Raw genomic sequence first — 22,574 nt, 5'->3', positions numbered from 1 at the left:
GCTTTACTTTTTCCTGATAGATTTTCAGTTGTTCTGCATATTTCTGGTCTCTTTCTTCAAGTAGCTTTGAATGATCTTCTTCTTTCTTCATAAATTCTATTTCTCTGGTGAAAGAAATATATACATGTCTATGAAACAGTAATATACAGAAATGCAGAAAATGATGTTAAATAGAAATACGCACAATTGCATTAACTAAAAAACATTCCATTAGTGAATGGTGACAAAAATCAGTCTGCAAGGTATAGGTGATTCATTAATCTTATCATGTCAGAAAATGACATATCTATTTGTATGCTTCTACTGTCTTCAAAAGAAAGCAGAGATGACTGTGACTTACTCTGGACAGAAAAAGGATGCATGGCAACACTTTTTCTGCAAAGGTACAACCATCTCTCATTTTAAAAGCGGCAAGTTGCATATGCATTTAAGCCTGAAATACATGCCCAACTCAAATCATAACATCTTACTCTCTTCCACAAAGATTCATGCACACACAGTATATTTTTGTTCCAAAAGTTATGGCAAAATTCTTTGTTGGAAATTAAATTGCATTTCAAGTTTCTACTTGGTCCATCCTACAGCAATTGCAATGGCTGCGTTTTACAAAAAAGAAACAATGACTACAAGAAGGAAACAAAAATAAAAGCTGTTTTTGCCTGCATCATATGAAATGACATACAAAACCAGAAAATAAGCATAAAACATCTACAACAGATGCAAAAGCTTCAGGGATAATCAAACAAGTAATGGGAATTGGCTAAACAGCAAGGAAATGGAAAGCAGCATGTTAGCAGTCATCTTCACGTACTTTTGAACTTCCATGTGGATAAGCTTGGGAGGAGAGGGGAAAGGAGACCTTTAAAAAGCTCACCAAACAGCACAAAAACGTACTGTGAAAAGTAACATTTCTGGATGTGGACTACAGAGCAAAAGATCATAATAAATTGCCTTTAAAAGTATGTAGCAAGTAGAGAAATTGGGAACAAGAGTATTACACACTTACAGCAATTACCAAAAGCAACAGCTGTGTTCTCTATTATCAGGACACATCTACAAATATTTTGCAATTACCTCCTCATAAAACAAGATCATAGAACAATTAGACACTACCACATAACAGTGATGGAAGCCCCCCACAGATGTATCTAATAAACAATAGTACCTCCACTAAAAAACCCAAATCCTTTAACAGATTGAAGATACTGTTTTCATGCTGCCATTTTAGTGGGCTAGACACATATCCCCAAACTTTCAGTTTCTCTCAAAATTCTTTTTACTCCTCCTACAAGATATACCTAACTCACACTAAATCACATGTATCTGGCTATTATGAAACATCCTTTGATGCCTATTCTATCTGGAACACTGAAGTCAGCCAAGCTGAGGGTTTTTCACAAAGAGCAAAAGATATTGCCTAACACCTCATATCAAATTTCAAGTAGTCCTTCCAAAAAAGTAAATATGCATTACAGCTTTTAAACTAAGTTTCTAAGTATTTTTTTTTATAGTTGTCATTGAAATATTAAAGAATTTTTCCTTAGCTATAAATCAAAATCAGCAGCAAGATTTTCAGAGAGCCTTTCCAGAAGTTGGTGATGTAAGGTATGGAATAATTCAGCATTTGTAGCCCACTTCTTCCCTGCACTCTAATAAATAAAAAGAGAATATGTTAAGCAAATCCTATTCCCCTAGGTATTGCTGACAGCTTTCCCCAAGTTGCACAAAACATTCAACCAATACATAGAGACCTGGCATTTTGGGGTACTTACTTTTGTTGGTAGTCTTTAAGCAATTTCTTGGCCTTGTTGTATTTCTTTTCAAGGGCATCACATTGTTCTTGAGTCTCTTTAAGACGCTCATTTACTGTTTTGCATAAATTTTGTGCCTCTAACCAGTAGGTCTCCAACTTTTTAATTTTCTCTTTGCTTTCATCCAAGTTTTGCTGCAGTTGGGCTCGATTAAATTTCCATTCATTTTTTTCTGCTTCAACAACTTTTAACTGAAAAGATTAATACTTAATGAATTGATCTAAACTAAAAGATGAAATAAAAAACAGTTGCTGATACATGTAGAGAACAGCTAATAATGATTACATACTTATCAGTAATATGAAAACAGGACACAACTTTTAAAGTAATCACATCAACTCTTCCAACCCTTGCTAATCTAATCAAGTTAAGAACTGAAACCCAAGAATCTTTTACTGCTTCCTCATTTGTACTGCATCATTCTAGACAGATTAAATGACCAAGACCTGTATTATTAGCTTATATTGCTCAAGATCTCACCAGAACTTAGTATCTCTGGAGAGGCCTACTTTGAATACCTTCAAAGGCAACTGCAGATAAAGAATTTTAACCTGTGTAAGACAAGCTCCCTGTCCCACTACTTTGTTACCTATAGCTTTTTGAATAAAGATAACACGACCACCTGATCTTCCCTGGTAACTTCATATGACACTGGTCTTCCAAATCAATGATGGCACGTGCAGGGTTTCCTTTTCTTGAGCTAATGTCCAAAAGCACCAAATATTCCCTCAGTAAAGGAAAGGGATGCCAACCCTTCAGCTTGACAGCAGCCACACTACACACAGGTATGTTAACATGTGAAGCTCTCCAGGCCTTGGAGGAGTGAACAAGCAAGATATAGCTTAGTTTATACCCATGCCTCCTTCTTTGGGGACACCACTTCCACTGAGGAAATAAATCACTGCTTTTGAAGCCAGTTAAGATCACCTGCCAATGGAACAAGGATGTTGAAAGGACCAAGAATTTCTTGAATTTAAAAATGGGGTCGTAAGTTGTACTAACACCAACATCTTTAACAGCTTTTGTGCAATCCAGTTGGGGCACATACCAAAAATACTAGAAAGAGGAGGAGCACTGTCAGAAATCAAAAAGGGAGCTGTCGTAAGTAGCTTTGTCTGCCTTGCCTCAACAATTGCAGAGTGCATGAAATACCCCAATAGTTACTGCTACTGAGAATCACTGCAACCTGAAGCACTATGCCCTCTTCACTTGCTACCTGCTCCTAGCAATGTGCTGCAACTTGTCCTAGGATATGCATTTCTGAGCAAGGCAGCACAGAAGGGCAATGGAATAAATGAAGCTGCTTGCTCACACACAGTATTTTCAGAAAAAGGCCACGTATAAATCTGCATCAGTGGAAAAAGCAGCAAAAAAGAAAAAGAAACACTTTCTCAGAATAAGCAGAGGCATTGAACCAATCTTCAGCAACAAACAAAACTACTGGAAAAAAACACTTTGCCAGACCAGGTCAGAAATTAGAGGAGGGAAAGAGGATAACAGAAATAACTTTCTGGTAACAGAAAGACAGCCACAAACAATTGTCTGACCAAATCTATTCTCAAATAAGACAAGTTCAAACCACTGATAATGTTCTCATATTTGTTTATGTGTTTATGAGCTGTTTCATACAGCTCTCCACAGTATTCAGCTACTCTAAGCAGTAATACTGAAGTGTTCCTTTTAAAGTGGAGACTTGGGGGGTTTTTCTAGTTGTTTTATGTGACTTTTGGGGCTTTATTTGTTTGGTTGATTTATTTTATTTTATTTTTAATTTGAGCATAGCTCTTCAGCTTAGAAATGTCTGTCCAGCATAAAGTAGAGAGTGCCTGAGGCATAAACTGATTGCTGCCTTTTGCATTCAGCCTATTCCTGGTAAAATCAACAGCCACAAAAACCAAACAACCCCCCCCCCAAACAAACCACCCATACAAATACCACAAACTACCAATAATTATATTCTTTGAAAACTTACTTTCTCCTTCAGTTGATTCACTTCAGCTATTGTTACTGCATGTTTTAATTGTAGCTGGAACGGATGAAAAAAACTGTATCAGCACACACAAAATTACATTTGAAAATGTTAGCTTTAAATATTTCTCCATGATACCCTTTTTCCCCAAACCATTGTTAGAGTGGCATAAAGTCAACCTAATTACTTGTCATTTACAGGAGAAGTCATCATAAGCTTTTATTTAAAAAAAAATTAAAAATTACTCAAACTTCAAACAAGTTCCCCAGTACATAACCACCCTAAAAAATCTCCCATTGTTGTCTATATATTAAGCTGAAAAGATTATGATAAGGTTTCAATGTGCCAGAGTAATGAAAAGCAGCAATGCACTTAAGATGACAACTGGGACACAGAAAAAAGGAAAAACTTAACAGTACTAAATATTTTTACAATCAGCACTGAAAAATAAATGTGTTCGCTTTATTTTAAAATTAAGCCATGTATTTTTACACCACAAATCTTCATAGGATTATTAGAAATCAAAAAGACTACACTTAAGCCAAATGTAAAGATTTTTTTAACAAGTATTAATTGTTCCTTATATCTCTCTTTACATCTGTAACCCTGCGGGAATTTTCTTTTTGTCAAGGCACATTGCACCGATCCCAAATTACAACTGGTGAATCCATGACTATTCTTCATTTAGATTATGTCAGCAACAGCACAGTAATGATTCTACATGAGATTATAATTGTATCCCAAGTAAATACAGCACTTAAGAAGCTTCAGCTTGCTGCAATGCTTCCAAACCTAGAAAAATTGTGAATGTTCTCTAGAGATCAGCAGCCTGCAATTTCTACTTCCTCAATGACAAGAGGAATGACAGAGACAATGGCAACAAGAACAAACTTAGGAGATCTGCAAAATACCAATCCAATACCAACACAAAAATAAGCTGATGTAGCAGCAAATACCATCTGATAAAACAGTTTCTTTGCAGTATATTTTTCTCCTCCCAGAGTGAAAATGACAGGCACTTAAATCTGCCAGAGAAGCCTGGACTCCTAAATGCCAAAGTCTGTACCATTTAAGTCCCTGACTAAATCCCACAGCTCTGAATAAAGCAAATATGCTCCTTTATAAAAACCCTGGGAAAAGAGAACCGTACTATTTCCAATTATGTTAAGTTGTGATTCAGAGTCTGGAATGCCCTACTGGGTTTACAAATCCATTCCTTCCAAAAAACACACCATAAAAATACTCTCCAAGCCAAAAATATGCCTATCTACAGAATCAAGTCTTTTATGTACACAGATATCACAGAAGACGGCAGGGACTAAACCAAGAAATTAGATATGTATTTCCTGTCTTCCTGAAAAACTTCTAACAACAACACTTGAGACTATTCAGAAGAGGCATATTTGCACAACCCGCATGCCCTCTGCAGCTAAAGCCATTCTACTGGGCAGCAAACACAAGCACAAGCCAATGGGCCACAGGAGAACTAAGAAAAGCATCCTATTTATCTAATGCAATACTCAGACAACAAGGACCGAGCTGGGGCTGGGTTCTACCGCCCGTTTCCAAGGGCTTTTCAAATTTAAATCAAAAGATTGTTTAATGTAAATATGCATAGGGAAACTGGATATAAAAAATTACAGAAGACCTATATTTCAATGGACATTTACCAGAGATATTTATTGGAGACACTGGGGGAAAAAACCCCAAAGCAACGAGAGGGAACATGAAGGAGATTATATCCAAATCCTACAAGTTTCAGATGCTCCCCAGTGCATCACAAAGAATATTTAAGAAACTGCTACAACACCTCTTTAAATTTAAGAAGAGACGCTGCTGAATCCATATCCAGTAGTAAACCAATATCTTCATTTTCAGGAAGATCAAAAACTTCTACAGATTTTCCACGTAAATGTGACTCATATGTATCCTCCTCCTCATCATCATAGTCATCATCCTGACAAAATGAGAAAATCATGACATTCTGTGACACAAACACTTTTGCATTAAGGTAGTAGCAATAACCAAAGCACACAATCAAGGAATCCTACCAGCTGCCAAACTTTTCTTGACTAGTTACTATATACCTATGGTATATATCTGTATCTATGGTATATATATACACATCTCATACCTATGGTAAGTGTTAAAGTTGACTTGCAAACACCTTCATCAAAGTCCCACAAAAGAGAGTTAAGAAAGACATGCACAAAATGATCACATACAGCTGACAGTTAAAAGTGTATTTTGGATTAGTGATAAAGCAATAACTATGTGCCTTAACAACAGCAGTGTATGAAGTGCTTATTTTCCTGTTTTTAACAAGTTGCCTGTGTTGGATTAACCTCCACCATTTGCCCCATTAGCAGAGCATGAGCAATGTTTACCTGCTCTGTATCATCATGAGCATAGTGCTGCTCGTACAGACACCGCTCTTGCTCTAAGGTCTCACTAATGAGACGGGCTACTTCACTCTCAGACCCTGGCTTCTCTCTCCCAATCAGGAACCTACAGGAAAAAAGAACAAATTATGTTGCAGCAAAAAAATTTAAGACATGCTTAGGAAATGAGTTTGCTACACTGTTGCCTTCACAATATCTTTGCAAAATTTTCATACTGAGGTTTTGTATTCTCCATGAATGAAAAATGGCAAAAAGAAACTATTATTTCAGAGAAAACACACATACCTCACAGTGCCTTTGGTGTTCTTTAGTACAGTGGCTGCAAAGAACTGAGTAACTCCCACTAGACTTATGCCATCAACCTCAACAATCTGATCATTTACTTGAATTCTGCAAAATAAATAAATGCTTAGCTATCAGGTAAACAATAGTATTTTGGCTTGAAACATTTTTGACATGACAAATATCACCTAAAACTCACTAGTATTTTCAATGATAAATTCTGACTCCACTGAAATTCATTGCTTAAAAATAGTCTCCTCATCCTCTGTTACTATGCAAATCAACAATTTAAATTTACACAGTATTTGACTCGATGTTTTTTATATTATTTATAACTGTGATTGGTGCTCCAGAGTGTCAACATGAATCATTTTGTGGTACTTCTACACGAGCTCATTTTGAACATATATATGCTGCAAGTAGATCTACAGTTACTTAGCAAAAATGTCCTATAATAAAAAACTCATTTTTAAAAATTTAACATAAAGCAGGAATGTAATAATCACTCAGCTGCATTCAGCTTTTGTACTTTTATTCACAGTATACAGCATATCTAATGAAATCAACTGGGCCCAGTTGGAAATTTGTAAAAAGCATAATCAATTCAACGAAAAACTCACCGTCCATCCCTCTGAGCAGCTCCACCATCTGTTATTGTTTTTACAAAAATACCTAGTTTTTCCAGTCCCTGATCAGCACCAACTCCCATTCCAATGATACTGATGCCCAGACCCCTATCACCTAAGGGATTCAAAAATCTAACATTAGTTGCATGACATATGATGTAACAGTTAGCAATACTGAGTTGTTTCAAAGCATTCCAAGTCTTTCTACACAAAAGATAATAGAAATTAACTTTAAAAAAGAGAAAAAAATAGAATATATTCTATATGTAGATACTACTTAAAGCCTTTTTGCCCTGTAGCCCTCCTAACTTCAATTCAGTATGACAATCTGCACTTAATACTCACTAAATTCACCAGAACTTGCCACAAATCTAACCCCAGACACATATACAAAAATTCAAGACCTAAATTCCAGGAATATACATCTATGGTTTTATCTTTTGTTCCCATAGTATCTCCTGCAAATATTCAAGATTTGATTTGCACCTTTTTCAATTTCCACAGGAAACACTTCCATTTTTTCCACCCTTTTCTCAAGTTCATACTCAGCTGAGGCTGCCACAGGGTCAACTTCTTCATTACGTCTATCATAGTCTTCATTTGAGTAAGTACTGAAAACCTAAGAAATGGAACAGAAAACTTTTTTTAATGTCTTCTCACCTCCTTTCAAACACCATATAATTGAAAGACAATCCATAAGGAAATTAAAGTGGTATTTTCAGAGATCTCATTTTCTAAACAACCATCAATTTAATAAATACTGCTGCTGTCACACAGTTTCTAGCTTGCACAGAAGTAACATTTTAAGTTTCAAAACAATTACTTGAACAGATTTTATCTTGCAAACACACCAAAGAGTTAAAAGAAATCAGTCAGCTCCTCTTTGATATCGTGTGACTTTTTTTATTAGGACTACATTCCACCAAATCCTTCCTCTCTTCTTCCCTCCCCCCACACCATCTGCCAATTGCAGTGTTTCAAACAGATGTAGTTTTCTGATTTTGCAAGGGAATCACGCAGTTTCCCAGGAAAAGGAAATGCCTTGCTACATACATTACTATTTTTAGTATTCACTCCAGCTGAGTTTCTGAATTGTTAAAAATAAAAGATAAACAAACAACACAAATTAAGACAGAAATATAGAAGGAAGAATTAACTATATATAACAGACATATCAGCATGTTCATTAACTGCATTTAAATTAAGAAGTTAGTTAGGAAAAAAAAGGAAAAATATCACACCCTCATTTATCTTAAAAATTAAGGTTTATCTGCTAAATGTTTTGCAGGCACTAAGTATTTTATCCACCACCACTGTAAGACAAAAACGCACTCATTGCTGCTGCAGCAGCCATCTCCCTAATCAAGAACATGCAGCACTGACATGAAGTTCATTCACACTGGTTTACTGTATTTTAGCAACTGTTGTATTTTCTGCTGAGACTACCTAAACAGGTAACTGAATCATGGAAATACCACAGCATTAGCTGTAATGAACATTTTCCCTGTGAATTTACATTCACTAGTATACAGCTTTAGCTCTGCAGAGCAGTAGCTTCAGACACTGAAAAATGGTCATTGAAACAGATTATCAAAATGCAACCAATATAATTCAGTATTTCCTGTGAGGAGCCTACTGCCATCACCTTCAGACTACAACTGACATCAGTTCACAAACTCTTCCCAAACCTGCGAAACACCTACTCCAGACACATGGCATGGCCAGTCCAGCAAGAGAGGTTAGATCCACTTGGCTGAAAGGGAAGGAAGAAACCCACTCTCAGAAATCTTATGCCTTCCACAATGAAAGAACCTTCCTTAGAAGCTGTTATTCCTAAGTCTTGCATAAAGGTCAATAAACTCCTTGTGACTTTCATACAGATACCAGTAGGCAACAACTGGACACAGAAAGACAGCAAGGGTCACACTTACAGCATGTCTTCCATGAGCTTTACAGAAAAAATCTGCAAAACAGACAAAGAAAACCATCTAAATGGTCTTATTCTACCACTATCAGAAAAAAGTGGCCAAGTTCTTTAAATTAATCACTCTCCTCAGCCCCCAAATCACTAAATAGGATATGCAGCAGAAGCATTTAATGAAGCATTATTCATCCTTTGGAACAAGACTGGCCTAGTTTTATTTTTCATTCCAACAGAAAAAGCAGCATCTCCAAAGCCAGTCAAATTATAATAAGATGAATTTTAAACTAATAATAAAAAGGAAGCACATGAGTGGACAAATGGTAACTTGTTATTGAGAAGACCTGAGTTCTTGAGGGCAAATCAAATACCAAGGCATGAAAAAAGCCCCCATAAAAATTCATACACATATAATCTAGTATTAACAGTATGACTACAATATAAAAAAGATATCTCAACTATCAAATGGTTGAGCAAAATGTGGAGAATGGCAGTAGTTCATTTTGGAGACAGTGACAACTGTATTTTCTTAGTGCTTTACAACTCAGTGGTCTAAGAGAGCAGAAGATTATGCAAATAATTACTATCTACTGAAAAATGACATTAACACAGGGATAACTGGTTGCTTGCACAACACTATAAAGTGCTAGAAATTTGGGGAAGCGAAGTTGCACTGTAACAACAGCATTATGTACACTGCAAGCCTTGGGCACCAGCATTAAAATATCTCTGGAACTTTTAAAAATTATTTATCACTTTTCCAATTTAAAAGTAACAGAATTGTACTTTAGAATCTTATGGAATTTGCTCATTTTTATGCAAAATTGACAATAGGAATTGTTCATCTACTAGAAGCAGATAATAGAATTTAAAACTAGTGGTCATTTAAATTCCAGTGACGTTTATCATTGCTATTAATAAAATAATGGCATAAACATATTTATGCAAATGAGGAATCCTAATATTTATGCATATTACCTTTCTAAGAAAAGCCTACTTGAAATAAATTCTGTGTAATTTACTAAGAGAAAGAATTCATACTTTTATCTTAAAGTGACAGTTGACAACTGTATGAGAACATTTGGGTAATATTCTAAAAACCATAACCTCACACTTAAAAGAAAACAGACCTACTTCCAAATAGTAAGAACAAGACACCCCTCTCCAAATTTCAGAAAAATAATTTTGAGGAAAAACATTAATTTACAAAGAACAGAAGAAAAGTAAAACTTATAACCAGAAGCCAAACACTGGAAAAACAGAAAGAAAAGTAAAAGCACACTACAAAACTATGACTGAAGAGTCAAGGGTATAATACAGAAATTTTATTGTGTACACATGGAATCATAACATTATGTTCATCTTTTATGAGAGAGAAAAAAATGTTGCTATTAATACAGAAAATACAGAACTGGTCAGCAAGTTGTTCTTGCCAAGTAGCAGAAGTAACATTTAAATGTGGATAATAAATAACGTAAGTTCACAGTTTAGAAGACTGATGAGAAAGCTAAACATGTTCATCCCTACACTGTGTCTGGCAGGGTTTAGTCACTGAATCAAATGCATTGCAGACAAAAGAAATTCTAATCTTACTATTCAGAAACCACTGCAAGCTAGAGATTTAAAAATTATTAGTACCGCAACTGGTATTTTTAAAATATATTTTTTAGTCAACAAAAATTATTGGCTCAACACAGGGAAAACAGGTGAATTTCACATGGAAACCATGTAAATTTCACAAGCCTTTTCCCATAGCTTGTTATATATCCAGGATGTTACTCTAACATTAATAATTTTTGGATCCTATCAAGTTAATGAATGGCAAAATGCTGAAAAGGTTGGTTTTTTTCACTTAAAACCTTTTTCCTTCAGAATGAATACAATTAACTTGAATCAAAGAAAGTTCTGATAGAAGGCTGAATTTTTAAGAATTATTTGAATTGAACTGTTTTTAACACATAATGGTAAGTTTTCAAACATACTTAGTGCTTGAACAGCATATATATTTATCTGGAGAGAAAACTAGCTACATTCTTCACACCAGAAAAATCTGGTGTGAAGATGCAAAACTTGGTTTGCATATTTTATGAAGGTGCTTATCCTCAAGACAAGACCCGCACCCAAAAAACACCAACAGAGCCTGTCTGAAAGACCCTGCTGTTCAGTTCCTGTAATTATTACAGGACCAAAAATTTCTTCTATCATCTTAGTGCCAACACAGAAAATAGCGTTATCACAGAAAAACAACCATGACCTTCACATGCTTCAAACTCTTAACAGCACAGAAGAATGTCTATTAAATATGTTACTTTTAGAAGAATATTAATTAGTTAGAGGGCAAACACTAATTTACCATGTGCTTGCAAGAAAGTTCAAAAAATCTACAAAAAAATCACAAAGACCTCCACTCCAACATTCATTTCTAGTATATAGATTTGTTTGTGCCTAATGCAAAGCAGAACATTACAAAAGCAATTAAACAGTCAGATTAGGAAATCAGGAACTGCCTGGAAGGGCCTCCAAATAATTAGAATGGAAGCAACATCCACATCATGTTAAAGTTCTCATGTAATCCTGCAGCATTTGCTGGGAAGGCTCACAACACTTGCACAGGCAGTTACAGCACCACTGAACATCTGAGAGAGGCCCTGGAGTGTTCCTGATCCCTGCCTGGAGCACACCCAGCCAGGACCACAGCCCTGGTTCACCTGCCCTCATTTGAATGTGCCTGTTTACTGACACTCCATAAAGCCAACGTTCAAAACACAAGTTAAAGCTCAGGGAAAATTACCCAATAGCAAACAGTTTCAGCTTTCCAAACTGAGGCCTTTGTGATGCCTGGCAAAATGTGAAGTGCCCATGAATAATCATTTGAAATAGCAGCACTGAAGTAGGACTGAAGCCTAATGTACACTTTACTGTTTACTCTTACCATATCTCTCTTCTGTTCAAGTAGACATCTTGCTACTGCTATCCTATTCTTCCCTCTACTTCCAAAAGCTATGTGGTTAATATTTCATTAGCACTACTTTCTATATTTTAAGTAAAAATTGCCTATATCTGATCTAACTCAATTCAGGCTATACAATCATAGAAGCAGCAAAGAGAAATACTGTGTTTAATTTGACTTTTTAAATACTCACACCTTTACTCTTCAAAAAGTTTTCAGAATGGTTGGTAACTGTCAAAGGTCGATATTATAAACAATTACACTCAAGACAGCAATTTCTGTTACTAACCAGGTAGACAGGCAGGCTTTGCACACTCATGTCCTTGGTCCTGCAGCCTGGTATGACTTCATCAAAAACCCCAACCAAGTCAGTTTACATAAAGACAAAAGTGCAATCTAGCTTTACATCTACAATGCAAACAATTTCATATGGACAATGTTATCATAAATAAACCAGTTTTTTACCAGTCTCATTCTCTACTTAATTCTCAATAAAACAGTAAAATTTATTCTTTAGTTCTGTTTTTCACTGCAGGAGATTAAACACTGTAGCCTGCTAAAGAACAAGACAGACAATAATGGCATCTATTTCAGTCAGGTTATGCTAGCTACTTGAGAAGGAGAAACATTCACTTTCAGCATTTAATTTTTCAATCCCAATGGAAGAAATATTGAAGACAAAGAAAAGCATCCATTCAGATTCAGAGCACTGATTTTATTTCATTTCAGGTATTCAGAGAAGTTCAGAGACACTCCATGATCCCCATCTGCAGAAGAGCTCTGCTCTGGCCTGGCTGTGCTCCTCCAGCAACTCAGCTTGAGGTGGCTATGCTCTCTGACTGACAAAGAGACTGAAAGGCTCCAAAATAAGTAGCATATATCCATAAGAACAAAAACTGTTCAAAATACCACATAAAAGGAAGCACAAAAAAAAAATTAGCTTCTGAAAGCTAGGTATGTGTATAAAGAGAGTGACTCAATGACAACATCTGTGAATTTCACAGGTGCCTTGGTACCAACAGTTTACCCCTGGTGATGCACACAGATACACATGTATCTATTTGGTATTCACCAAAACAAAAATCTTGGCCTGACCAAATCGAAACAGCAAGCAAATCACTGTGGGGAACTTCAAAAGAATAACAGTGGACACAAAAATAGTCCACCTGTATTTTAAAGTCCTTAGGAAGAAACAACAAAATAACCCTGTCATCGGGGGTACCAGATCAACTCAATTAACTAATCTGCATTAATACAATTAACCAATCTGCATTAATACTACCATTAGCAATGATCAATACCCCAGCTCTAAAAAGAAGGGTCAATTCACTATGCCAAGTCATATTAGAGGGTGATGAAAGAAAATGTCTGAAAAATAGGATATTTGACATATTGCATAATACTTTCCTACTAAATAAAAATGTAAGAACCCTGTAAAAACCTCTGCACAATCCTCATGATCTCAGGATTACAAAATATGTACTCAGATAAGATGAAAGCAAGGATCTTTTTACTGACGTCCTTCTTAGTGTTCACTTTTCTTTTTGTTAGAATTATATGGAAAGGGGATAATTTTTTTTTTTAAATTTATTTCTCTCCAGAGGTAAACTGCAAAAAAGTTTCAGCTACTTCTGGTTCATTTTTTACCTGGCTAGGAAATGTATTCTCACATAGTAACAACACTAATCATCATGAAAAGACACTGAATCTTTCAGCACTTCAACTGTTGATCTACTGAACTTGTCTCCTATAAATCTGCTTATCTTTGCTGATCCCCACCACCTCCTCAGTGTTTCTTCTAATCATCTCCCATGAAACCCTCAAGTGCCTCATATTCACCTGCTTTTCTCCCTCCTGTTCCCCACAGCTGTTCTGAGAAAGTAAAACAGTGCAGGCTGGAAATGCTGGCGGGGAATATGTAGTGATCAGCTAGCATTAAGCTAAAAAGAACAAGTAACTTAAACTAAAGCTGCAGCCCTGTCATCAGTGAGGCCATGAATATGCACCTCTGATACAAGTGCTAATTTTCCAAACAAACCAATCAGTACTTTAAAAGTACCTTTTAAAACCCCTCTCTCCTTCCTAATAAATCCAGGTGAAACTTCTAGAAGTTCGAAGCTGGATGGACTGAAAGGAGAGTGGGGACAGGCAGGTGATAACCTCACCTGATCTCCATTACCTCAACACACTCTTATATATATATATATATATATAGTTTTCTAGCATAATCAAATACATTAAGCAGGTCAGTTGGTATGTTGTCTAACTGCATCTGCAGAATAATTCAGTTGGAAATACACTGAGATATTAATGTAGAGAGTCCAGCTGCTCCAGCAATGAGCCAGGACACAAAAAGAAATTCTTTACTTTTTCTGTTCCAATTAAGATTTCTGATTTACAGCCTCATGTCCTGGCACAGGACTCTCATCCAAAGACTCCTGAAATGCCAAATCAATCTACTATTGTAAACATTACATATCAAGCATTTACTAAAAATCAAACGAGAAGATGTTTAGTTTAAAAAAAGAAAAAAGCCAAAGACAGCTTGAGTTGAAAGAGCTTTGTTCCAGCTGAACAACCATCACAGCATCAAAAAACAAGGACCATAAAGGCACCAGAAAGATTCAACACAGAACTGTGTAACACAGGTAAACCTATGGGAAGAATTAAATGCATTTAGGCTTAATAATCATTTAACTTAAGAAAGATTTTGTATGAAAACTGAACTTTCAATAAAGGTTTAAAGATTATATTTTCTCAAAAAAAACCCAAAACAACAAAAAATTTCAAATGTGTGTGAAAATATATACCTTCTTCCTCCAGTTATTACCCATATTTTTAATCTCTCATATTGTTAAGTTGCAGGAATGCCATAGTGTCAGATGTAGACAGAACAAAATAGAATTATTTTTTGTGAAAAATCACTGAAAAGCACCGTGGAGAGATTGAGATGAAAATATGAAGAGAAGTTGGTTTCATGTTACATTACAAATGTCATAATGTTAAGAAACAGAGCTTAAAAACAATTAAAATCTATAACTTTAAACAAGCAAATTGTCATTGGAAAAGATCCCAAACAAAGTAGTAAGGAAAGACACATTATTTCTGTCAAGAAACAAAATATTTATTCCGACATATAAGCCAATTCTGTTTAAATCTGGTCTCAAATCAAATCTCTGTTTTCCTTCATCAACCCTCACCCACATCACATACTTGTTTCTTAGTGCCACAGAAGTACTTTACAGAAGTGCTTGAGCAATGGCTGACAATTGACCAGCCATCAATTCTCTAATTCCTGAAGGAACTCAGGGTTTGGGTACCTTCAACCAGGCAGTGCATTTTGTACCCCTTGTTGTGTAGGACACTGTAAGTACACGAACAAACAGTTCCAAACTCAGAGGCTGTATGAAGCTGAAGCACCACACTGCAACATTGTGTTAAAACACCACTCTGCACATTGACCTAGAAAATCTGTGCATGTCCTAAAAGTGCATCTTCTAAAAGCATTTGCAGGCATGCTGTCAAAATCTAATTCAAGGGTTATCTTCACTTAGTTCTTCATTAACTTCCACAGTAAGCAGTTTTGTACTAAAAACGTTGAAGAATAGGAAAGGCTGAACACCACCACCATTTGTGCCCAGCTATACATAGAACAGCTTTACTGTGATGTGCAAGACAAACGGCAATACTAGGAAGGATTCCCATGTTCTCACAGAAGCAGCTGAAACAAGACTGGTTAGGACAACACACAGACTGTGAAACTGCTTGCAGTTTCCTTATGAAGCAAATTTATGCTCAGCTGTGACAAATATAAAAGTAATATCTTTATAAGGTTCGGGGTTTGTTCTGTTTACTTTTTTAAACTGCTTTCTTGACTAAACCAGCTCAAAATATATTACTATTCACAAAAAGCTGGGAACAGACACTCCCATGCAACATAAACTAGATAACACTGATAAGTAAACAGAAGCAAACAGCAGCAGCAGCTGTACTATCTTTTCAGCTTACCTGAGCTACAGAATTTCTAAGGATCATAAATAATTTCAGAAGTTAGTCACTGTGCTATTAAAGGCTTGGAGGACAAAGTTTGTTTGACACAGTCAGAGGTGAAAACATCTCAAGAGATCAATTTGAAAACAAGCATTTGTTTTCCAAACAAAGTTTCAAAATTACAAACATCAAACAGCACTCAGTCATTACATTTATGTTAATTAAAGCCTTTCAAGGTAATCTCATAACTGACAGCAAGTTAACATCTACATTACAAAGGCAAAATGAAATATAAAGGGATGACAGAAGAATTACCTGATGTTATTTGCCTTGTGTGTAATGCTGATTGTTTACACAGTTCGCTCAGAAAACTTCAACACAAAGGCAAATTCAGTTCCCTTGCAAATACCATGGACTGCAAGTGTGCTTTACTGGCTTCATATGTGGCAACAAGAGACTAAAAATTGCTCATGTACCATAACACAAACCCAGGCTGCAAAGTTCTGCTAATAACTGTATTGTATCACTCTCTAAAATACTCCAGGAAAACAAGAACTGAGATAAAATGTTCCAGGGTCTGGAAAGATCAAACAGCAGCAGGACTTAAGAGAGTCTGGTCACCCACAGCAAGTAAAAAAATCCCATATATCGTTTATCAACAGCTTCTATGGAATTTAAACACTTCTTTTAAAAAGTCTCATCTGTGCTTGCTTTCACAGGCACAGGGCAACACAAAACAACAGAGTACTGTGTAATTCTGTTCCATCTTTCCTGAAATTATCAGATCAAATTATGTTCCCAAGCCCTGCTACAGATGTCAACAATTACAGACCTCCACCACAGGTCAGCTGCAGTGCTAACAGTGTTAGCTACCCCTGGGAGCTCCACAGTCTCCTTCTTTTACCCAATGAACTTGCCAATATTACTAATGACTAGAAGCTTTGAAACAGAAATATTCATCAAGTTCTCTTTGTTGCAGCAGTATAAATGCTATTTTAAGGTGCCTTAAGTTCTATCCATTACTGACAGACATATCCAAACTCCCTTTTGCATATTTCAAATTCAACGGTCAGGGCTCCCTCACTGCAGAATGCTGCAGATCTGAGAATGTGCTTTTTCTTGCCCAATACACTCAACATTTTGAATTCTTCAACTCTACCAGATACCTAAACAGCAACAACAAGAGACACAGATGGTTTCTTTGTCATCACTAGAGATTCAGAATGAAAGCAGCAAGAATGCAAGGGCAGCCTGGCCTCTCTCAGGAACATCTGTGAGGAGAAGAATCACAGACCTTCTCTAGTGGCTACAAATGTCTGAAAATGGCACTCACATTTTAGTCAAACTTATTAGTCTAAATAAAGCTGAAAGAAGAAGCTACTAGGATACATTTCTCACTATGGCACAGCTCAAAGCTGTGGTAGGGACCAGGAATAATCTTTTAGCTACCGATGAGATATTTTTTTCTCTTCCAATTTAAGATGCACCATCTATGAAGAAAGATGGAGAGATTTCCTTCTGTAAGGTAAAACTGGGATTTTCTAAAAGGTTATTGAGATATTAAAAATACAGAACTGAAGAAAGTTCTGGGTAAGCATAAAAAGCTGGAATTCTTTATTTTATAGAATACAAATCCCAAAAACCATATAACCAGGACTTATTCCCACTAATTATAATAGAAACATGAAGCAAAAAGGCAGACATGAAAGAGGGAAAACCTATTGAAAATGACCCACAGAAAGAGATCCCTATACCCAATGCAGGAAAGATACAGTCAAGTTTCACTGAAAGGGGATAAAGGAAGGCAAGTATCACAAGCTTCAATTTAAGGGCCTTAAAAAGTATCTCAATAACCCTATTGCTATTAAGTACAGTTTATTCTGCCAATCCAAGTGGGGCATTCTGGCAAGAACTATGTTGTTTTTCATAGGAAACCGCTACCAGTTGCTTCTAACCATTCATCTCTTGATTGTCTAAATGATAATCTTAGACAGGTTGCTTCCTGTAGCTTTCAGAGAAGCAGCTATAATTGAGCAGTGCTTGTTACCAAATTCTGAGCTAACATCACAGTTAGCACTGAGATTTCTACCGGGGCTTTCAATTATGTCTGGCATAATCACAGCAAAGAAGGCAGAAGTCTGTTAAGGGCCACTGCTGCAGTAGGAAATCAGCAATGATCAGGAAAACCCTGCCTACAGCAGGAAGTCACTTAACACATTTACAGTAGACTCTACTTGGCACTTTGCTCAGATACTGAGTGCACAAATGCATGTAGAAATGGACTGATGCCCCTCTGGCTCTCTCCCAGCCCCAACCAGACTCATTATGCAGTTTTCAATAGCAGCACTCTCCCCTTCACTGCTCCAGGTCACCATTAAAGCAACATCAACTAGAAGAAAGCCATATAAAGTCAGCTTGTCTATGGAGAGACTATAAAAAAACCCACACGCAACAAAACTCACATTTTGCCAATTTTTTTTGCCACGATCAAAACATCTTTTTGGGTACAGCACTAGTGTGTGTTAGCAAACTGGGAAATTACAGCTCTGTGCTGTGGGAAGTTCAAGAGTCAACAGAATTTTTACATCCCTCTGATCAGTAAAATGAGTCCTGACTCTAAGAACAAAATGTAAAAGCTGTTTATTAAAAGTTATTTCTTTCAATCATGTGATAGTAGAAGAGAAGCATTCTGAGGAAAGTCTGTACAGTCCCCCATTCTACACTTGTCCATGTCTCCCAATTCTCCTTCCAAAGTTTAACAGAGACTAGAATTATTCAAATCTGGAAAGAGACTATGTTCACTATGGGTGAACATAGTTTGAGTTGTGGAGCAACTTATTTTGTGGGTATTTTTGGTGGAGGAAGATTAGACACATAAGTCTTTTTAATTTGTTCAAGTTAGAACTTACACTACTCCTCATTAGCCAGTCTGCCCTATAACTTTGACTTCTGCAACTTCATAACTCCAAAATAATCAAGTTAACACTCCTACGGCTTATTCACCTTATCAGTATTAGAGCCAAACAACATATATATGATTATTATTGGAGAGAATTCTAGAATCTTAAAATACAAGAACCAGTCATTTGATATTTTTCTTATAGTTCATTCCATAAACAAGTCTGAAGTTGAATATCAAAGTTTTCGAGTGGGGGGGGGGGGGGTGTTTGGATTTTTTTTTAAACTTTTGTGCCAAAAGGAAAACTGAAAATAATAATTCCTAATGCAATGCCTCAATTCTAAAAAAATTAAAGGTCAAGGTGTTTGTATCTGCTGCTGAAAAAGTCCAGCAAGTAAGATCTCATGTGCTTCACTACACTATCTTATGAAGCAGCTGTAATTAAGAAATCACTTGAGACTAACTAATAAGTTTTCTGAAGTGGTAACTTCTCTCATACTTAGTGTTGAAAAAGAACTATAAACTTACACTTCTTAAATGCTTTTAGAACCTAAAAAAACCCACAAAATACCCAAAATTTATTTCCTGAGTATTTCTGACTGCAAAACAATTTAAAAAGAAAAAAGAAAACTCAAATGTACTTACTTTGATAGGAGCTGTTGAGAACTTAACTTTTCGGTCTGGCGCTGGATCTTCCTCTTCAGAAAGTCCAGGAAACTCCTCATATTCGCTGTCATACATATAGTCCTCCTCTCCCTCCAAAATTTCTCTGCCTTCAGGCTCTTGGTTTTCTGGCTCTGTGTCCCTGTCATCATCAAAAGCTGCATTCTCTATTCCAAAATCACTGAAGTCCTCACTTTGCTTTTCTAACACTTGCTCCTCTTCTTCAGTACCCTCTTCCTGCTCTAGAACCTCCTGTACTTGTGGAGCTGGACCATCTCTTACAGACATCCCATCTCCTTCTTCCCATCTGGTCTTGCTGCCATCCATAAACTCTTCTACCACTTCCAAGGCATAGTTGCTTCTCTTCCCTTCCTGTAGATCACATGTGAGCTTCTGATTCTCTTCATCAACGTGATCTTTCTCCAAACCTTTTTTTTCATGCCCTGAGGTTTCATCTTGTGCAACTAGCTCTGTGCAAGTCACCTCTGTGGGAGAAACCCAGGAGCAAACACTATCTGACATCTGCTGAGCCTCCTGAGCAGGCATACTGCCCATATTCCACAGGCTTCTCTCAAGTACCAGTTGCTCTCTTTTGTCTTTTCCCAGTGCCTTGCTCGGCTCATCTCTGCAGATCTCAGGCGCTTTGGGGAATGCACCTTTCTCCCGACATCCTTCAGCAACAGCAGATGAATTCAAAGTCTGCTGGCCTCTCAAAGGGTCCTGACTTGGAGAACTATCATTTTTGGAAGTTTCTTTGGTTTCTTCAGTATCACTGTCACCCAGAAAGCTTTCCAGCCTCCTAGAAATGGGCCCTGCATTCAGGAAGGAAGATTTGGAACCACTGTTAGTATGTTGCTGCTTCAACTCCTCATTACTTTGATTTTCAGCCTTCTCCAGTACAACTGGAGGACTTGCTTCTGTATTAAAACTGAAGTGATCCACCACATTGCTGCAATCAGAAGCTGAACCATGTCTCCTCTTATCTTCACTTCTTTCACATTTGCTGGGGAAGTATCTGTCCACTGAGCTCCGTTGTTTTATATTTCTCTCGAAGAGCTTTCTGGTTTCTGAAAATTTTTCTGCCAGGGCTACTTTGTCCAAGTCTGCCTCATCATTGCTACGGATGACTTTGTCAGCAGCAGAAGACACAGACGTTGAATCCACAGGACTGCCACTGGGGCTGGTACTTGTATTAAGAAGATTATTTTTTTGGACAATGAGAAAAGATGGACTACCTGGAGAAGATCCATACTCTGCTGCCGTGGCCCGTTTAGTATCAGCCGGTGGATTGCTTTCACAAGAGCTTCCCATTTGCAGAAACATATTTTTGATCTTGTGTACTCTGTTACCGTAAGTGGCAGCTCTGCCTCGACTGTGCGGGTCACTTCCCCCTCCATTGGAAGAGGTGCTCAGCTTCTGATGCAAGCCTGTTTTGTTGGAAGCGTTGTCAGGATTGTTTACACCATCAAAAGAGCATTTGATAGCATGGAAATCAGATTTGTAAGCATTTCGGTGTGGAGAAGCGCTTCTTAAAGTCCTCTCCCCCTTGCCTTCGGTTTTCATCATTGTTGAAGAGGAAGCTCCCTCCACTCCTTAAGAAGAATGGGAAGAACGATTCCCTAGCACAAAGCTTCCACCCTCCAACACCAGGCAGCGTATATCCCAGAGAAGATCCCAAAAGCAGCCTTTCACTCAGTCAGCCTCCCTGCTCGCATTGAAATGGAGCGCAGGGGACGCTACGTGGAGAGAAAGAAATCAAAGCGCGTGAATGGCCACATCGGGAGTTATCCCCAGCGCGGATCGCGGGATCCGGAAAGCCATCTGCAGAGAGACAGAGAGTTTCCATTAACTCGGGGCCTCGCCGGCGTGTGACACGAATCCAAAACTCGGGCTGGGAATCGCAGCCCAAGACCTCTCTGCGGGATAAAGCCCATTGTGTCGGCCGGGACGCGCGGACCCAGCTGCTCCCCGCGCAACGACCTGACGGCTCTGGCGAGGGATGCGGCGGCAGGCGGCCCCCCCGCAACCTCCGGCTGCCGCCCCTCCGCTAAGGGCCGTCCCGGGCTGGGCCAGGCCAGGCCGGCTCGGGCGGCGGCGGGGGAGGGCAGCGCCAGCCCTTCCTGCCGCCCGGGGGAGGCCGGGCCCGGGCCGGATCGCGCGCCCGCACCGCGGCGGGGCAGGACGGAGGGGCCCGGGCTCCCCGCGCCGCCCGCAACGGGGGAAGCCACAAGTTTCGGCCCCAAGTTGGGGCTTCCCCGTGGTGGCGCTTTGCGCCGCGGGGCCTGCGGGGTGCGCAGCGGAGCCGCCCCGGTACCTCGCCCCAAACTTTCCGAGCCAGCCTACCTGGGGGCGGGGGTCCTGCGCCTCCTTCCCCTCAGCGTTCCCAGCCGCCCAGCGGCCGCACACACCACGCCATCATTATCCGCCGCCACAGCCGCCCGCCTTTCCTCTCTCTCTTTCTGCTTCCCTCCCACCCCCCCTCCGCCCTGCCGCCGCCCCGCTCTCCTCACTCCACCTTCCTCCCGCCCCCGCGGCGCGCTCAGAACCGCCGCCTGCCCGCCCGCGCCGCTCCCCGGCCTCACGCTGCTCCGCGCCCTCCTCCGCGCTGTGTCTCGGGCCCGCCCGCGCGCGCTCCCTGCCTCGCTCGCACACAAAGAGAGGGAGCGGCGGGCGCGCCCCTGCTCCGCTCTCAGCGCCACGGAAGAGACGGGCTGGGGGCGGCGGGCGCGACCGGCCCGAGGGAAGCGCCTCCCGCGCCGGGATATACCACGCCATGGCGGGATACGGGTTTCGGGTGATACCATGTCGGCGAGGCGAGCCGGCGCGGGGCAGCGTCGGTGCGCCCCGAGCGCTCACCGGTGCTTCCGCCGGGGGAGCTGGAGACAGTGGGGCGAGGGACACTGGAGAAAGGCGAGCGCCGAGCTGCCGTGATGCTGCGCGCTACTTTCAAACCCGGGCGGCCAGCGCGGTGCGGAGAGCGACAGCTGCCGCGACCGAGGCTCGGACAGTTGAAGTAACAACAGTGCCAAACCTTTCCTTTTCCCCCTCTTCCTTTCAAAAA

At 39.0% G+C, this 22,574-nt stretch overlaps 1 protein-coding gene across 3 annotated transcripts in view; it reads right to left on the bottom strand.

Annotated features, from left to right (window-relative positions):
• The window catches only part of LOC132075384 (neurabin-1-like), a 40,984-nt gene extending 19,005 nt beyond the window's left edge, over positions 1-21,979 (bottom strand). Inside the window, exons 1-10 of one of the 3 annotated variants that reach the window (XM_059475763.1) lie at positions 21,857-21,979; positions 19,496-21,334; positions 7,577-7,709; positions 7,085-7,205; positions 6,468-6,572; positions 6,168-6,288; positions 5,591-5,737; positions 3,784-3,837; positions 1,773-2,002; positions 8-104 (exon numbers count right to left, since the gene is read on the bottom strand). In XM_059475763.1, coding sequence (XP_059331746.1) covers positions 8-104; positions 1,773-2,002; positions 3,784-3,837; positions 5,591-5,737; positions 6,168-6,288; positions 6,468-6,572; positions 7,085-7,205; positions 7,577-7,709; positions 19,496-21,079 — 2,592 coding nt within the window. In that variant the 5' untranslated portion in view covers positions 21,080-21,334; positions 21,857-21,979. Of the gene's footprint in view, positions 1-7; positions 105-1,772; positions 2,003-3,783; positions 3,838-5,590; positions 5,738-6,167; positions 6,289-6,467; positions 6,573-7,084; positions 7,206-7,576; positions 7,710-19,495; positions 21,418-21,856 lie in introns of those variants that run through there. The other 2 variants (XM_059475762.1, XM_059475764.1) reach the window with 2 other exon arrangements.
• Positions 21,980-22,574: the final 595 nt, after the last annotated feature.

Source organism: Ammospiza nelsoni, chromosome 7 (genome assembly GCF_027579445.1).
Source record: "Ammospiza nelsoni isolate bAmmNel1 chromosome 7, bAmmNel1.pri, whole genome shotgun sequence".
NCBI lineage: Eukaryota > Metazoa > Chordata > Aves > Passeriformes > Passerellidae > Ammospiza > Ammospiza nelsoni.
This window is presented reverse-complemented; position numbering and strand designations above follow the sequence as displayed.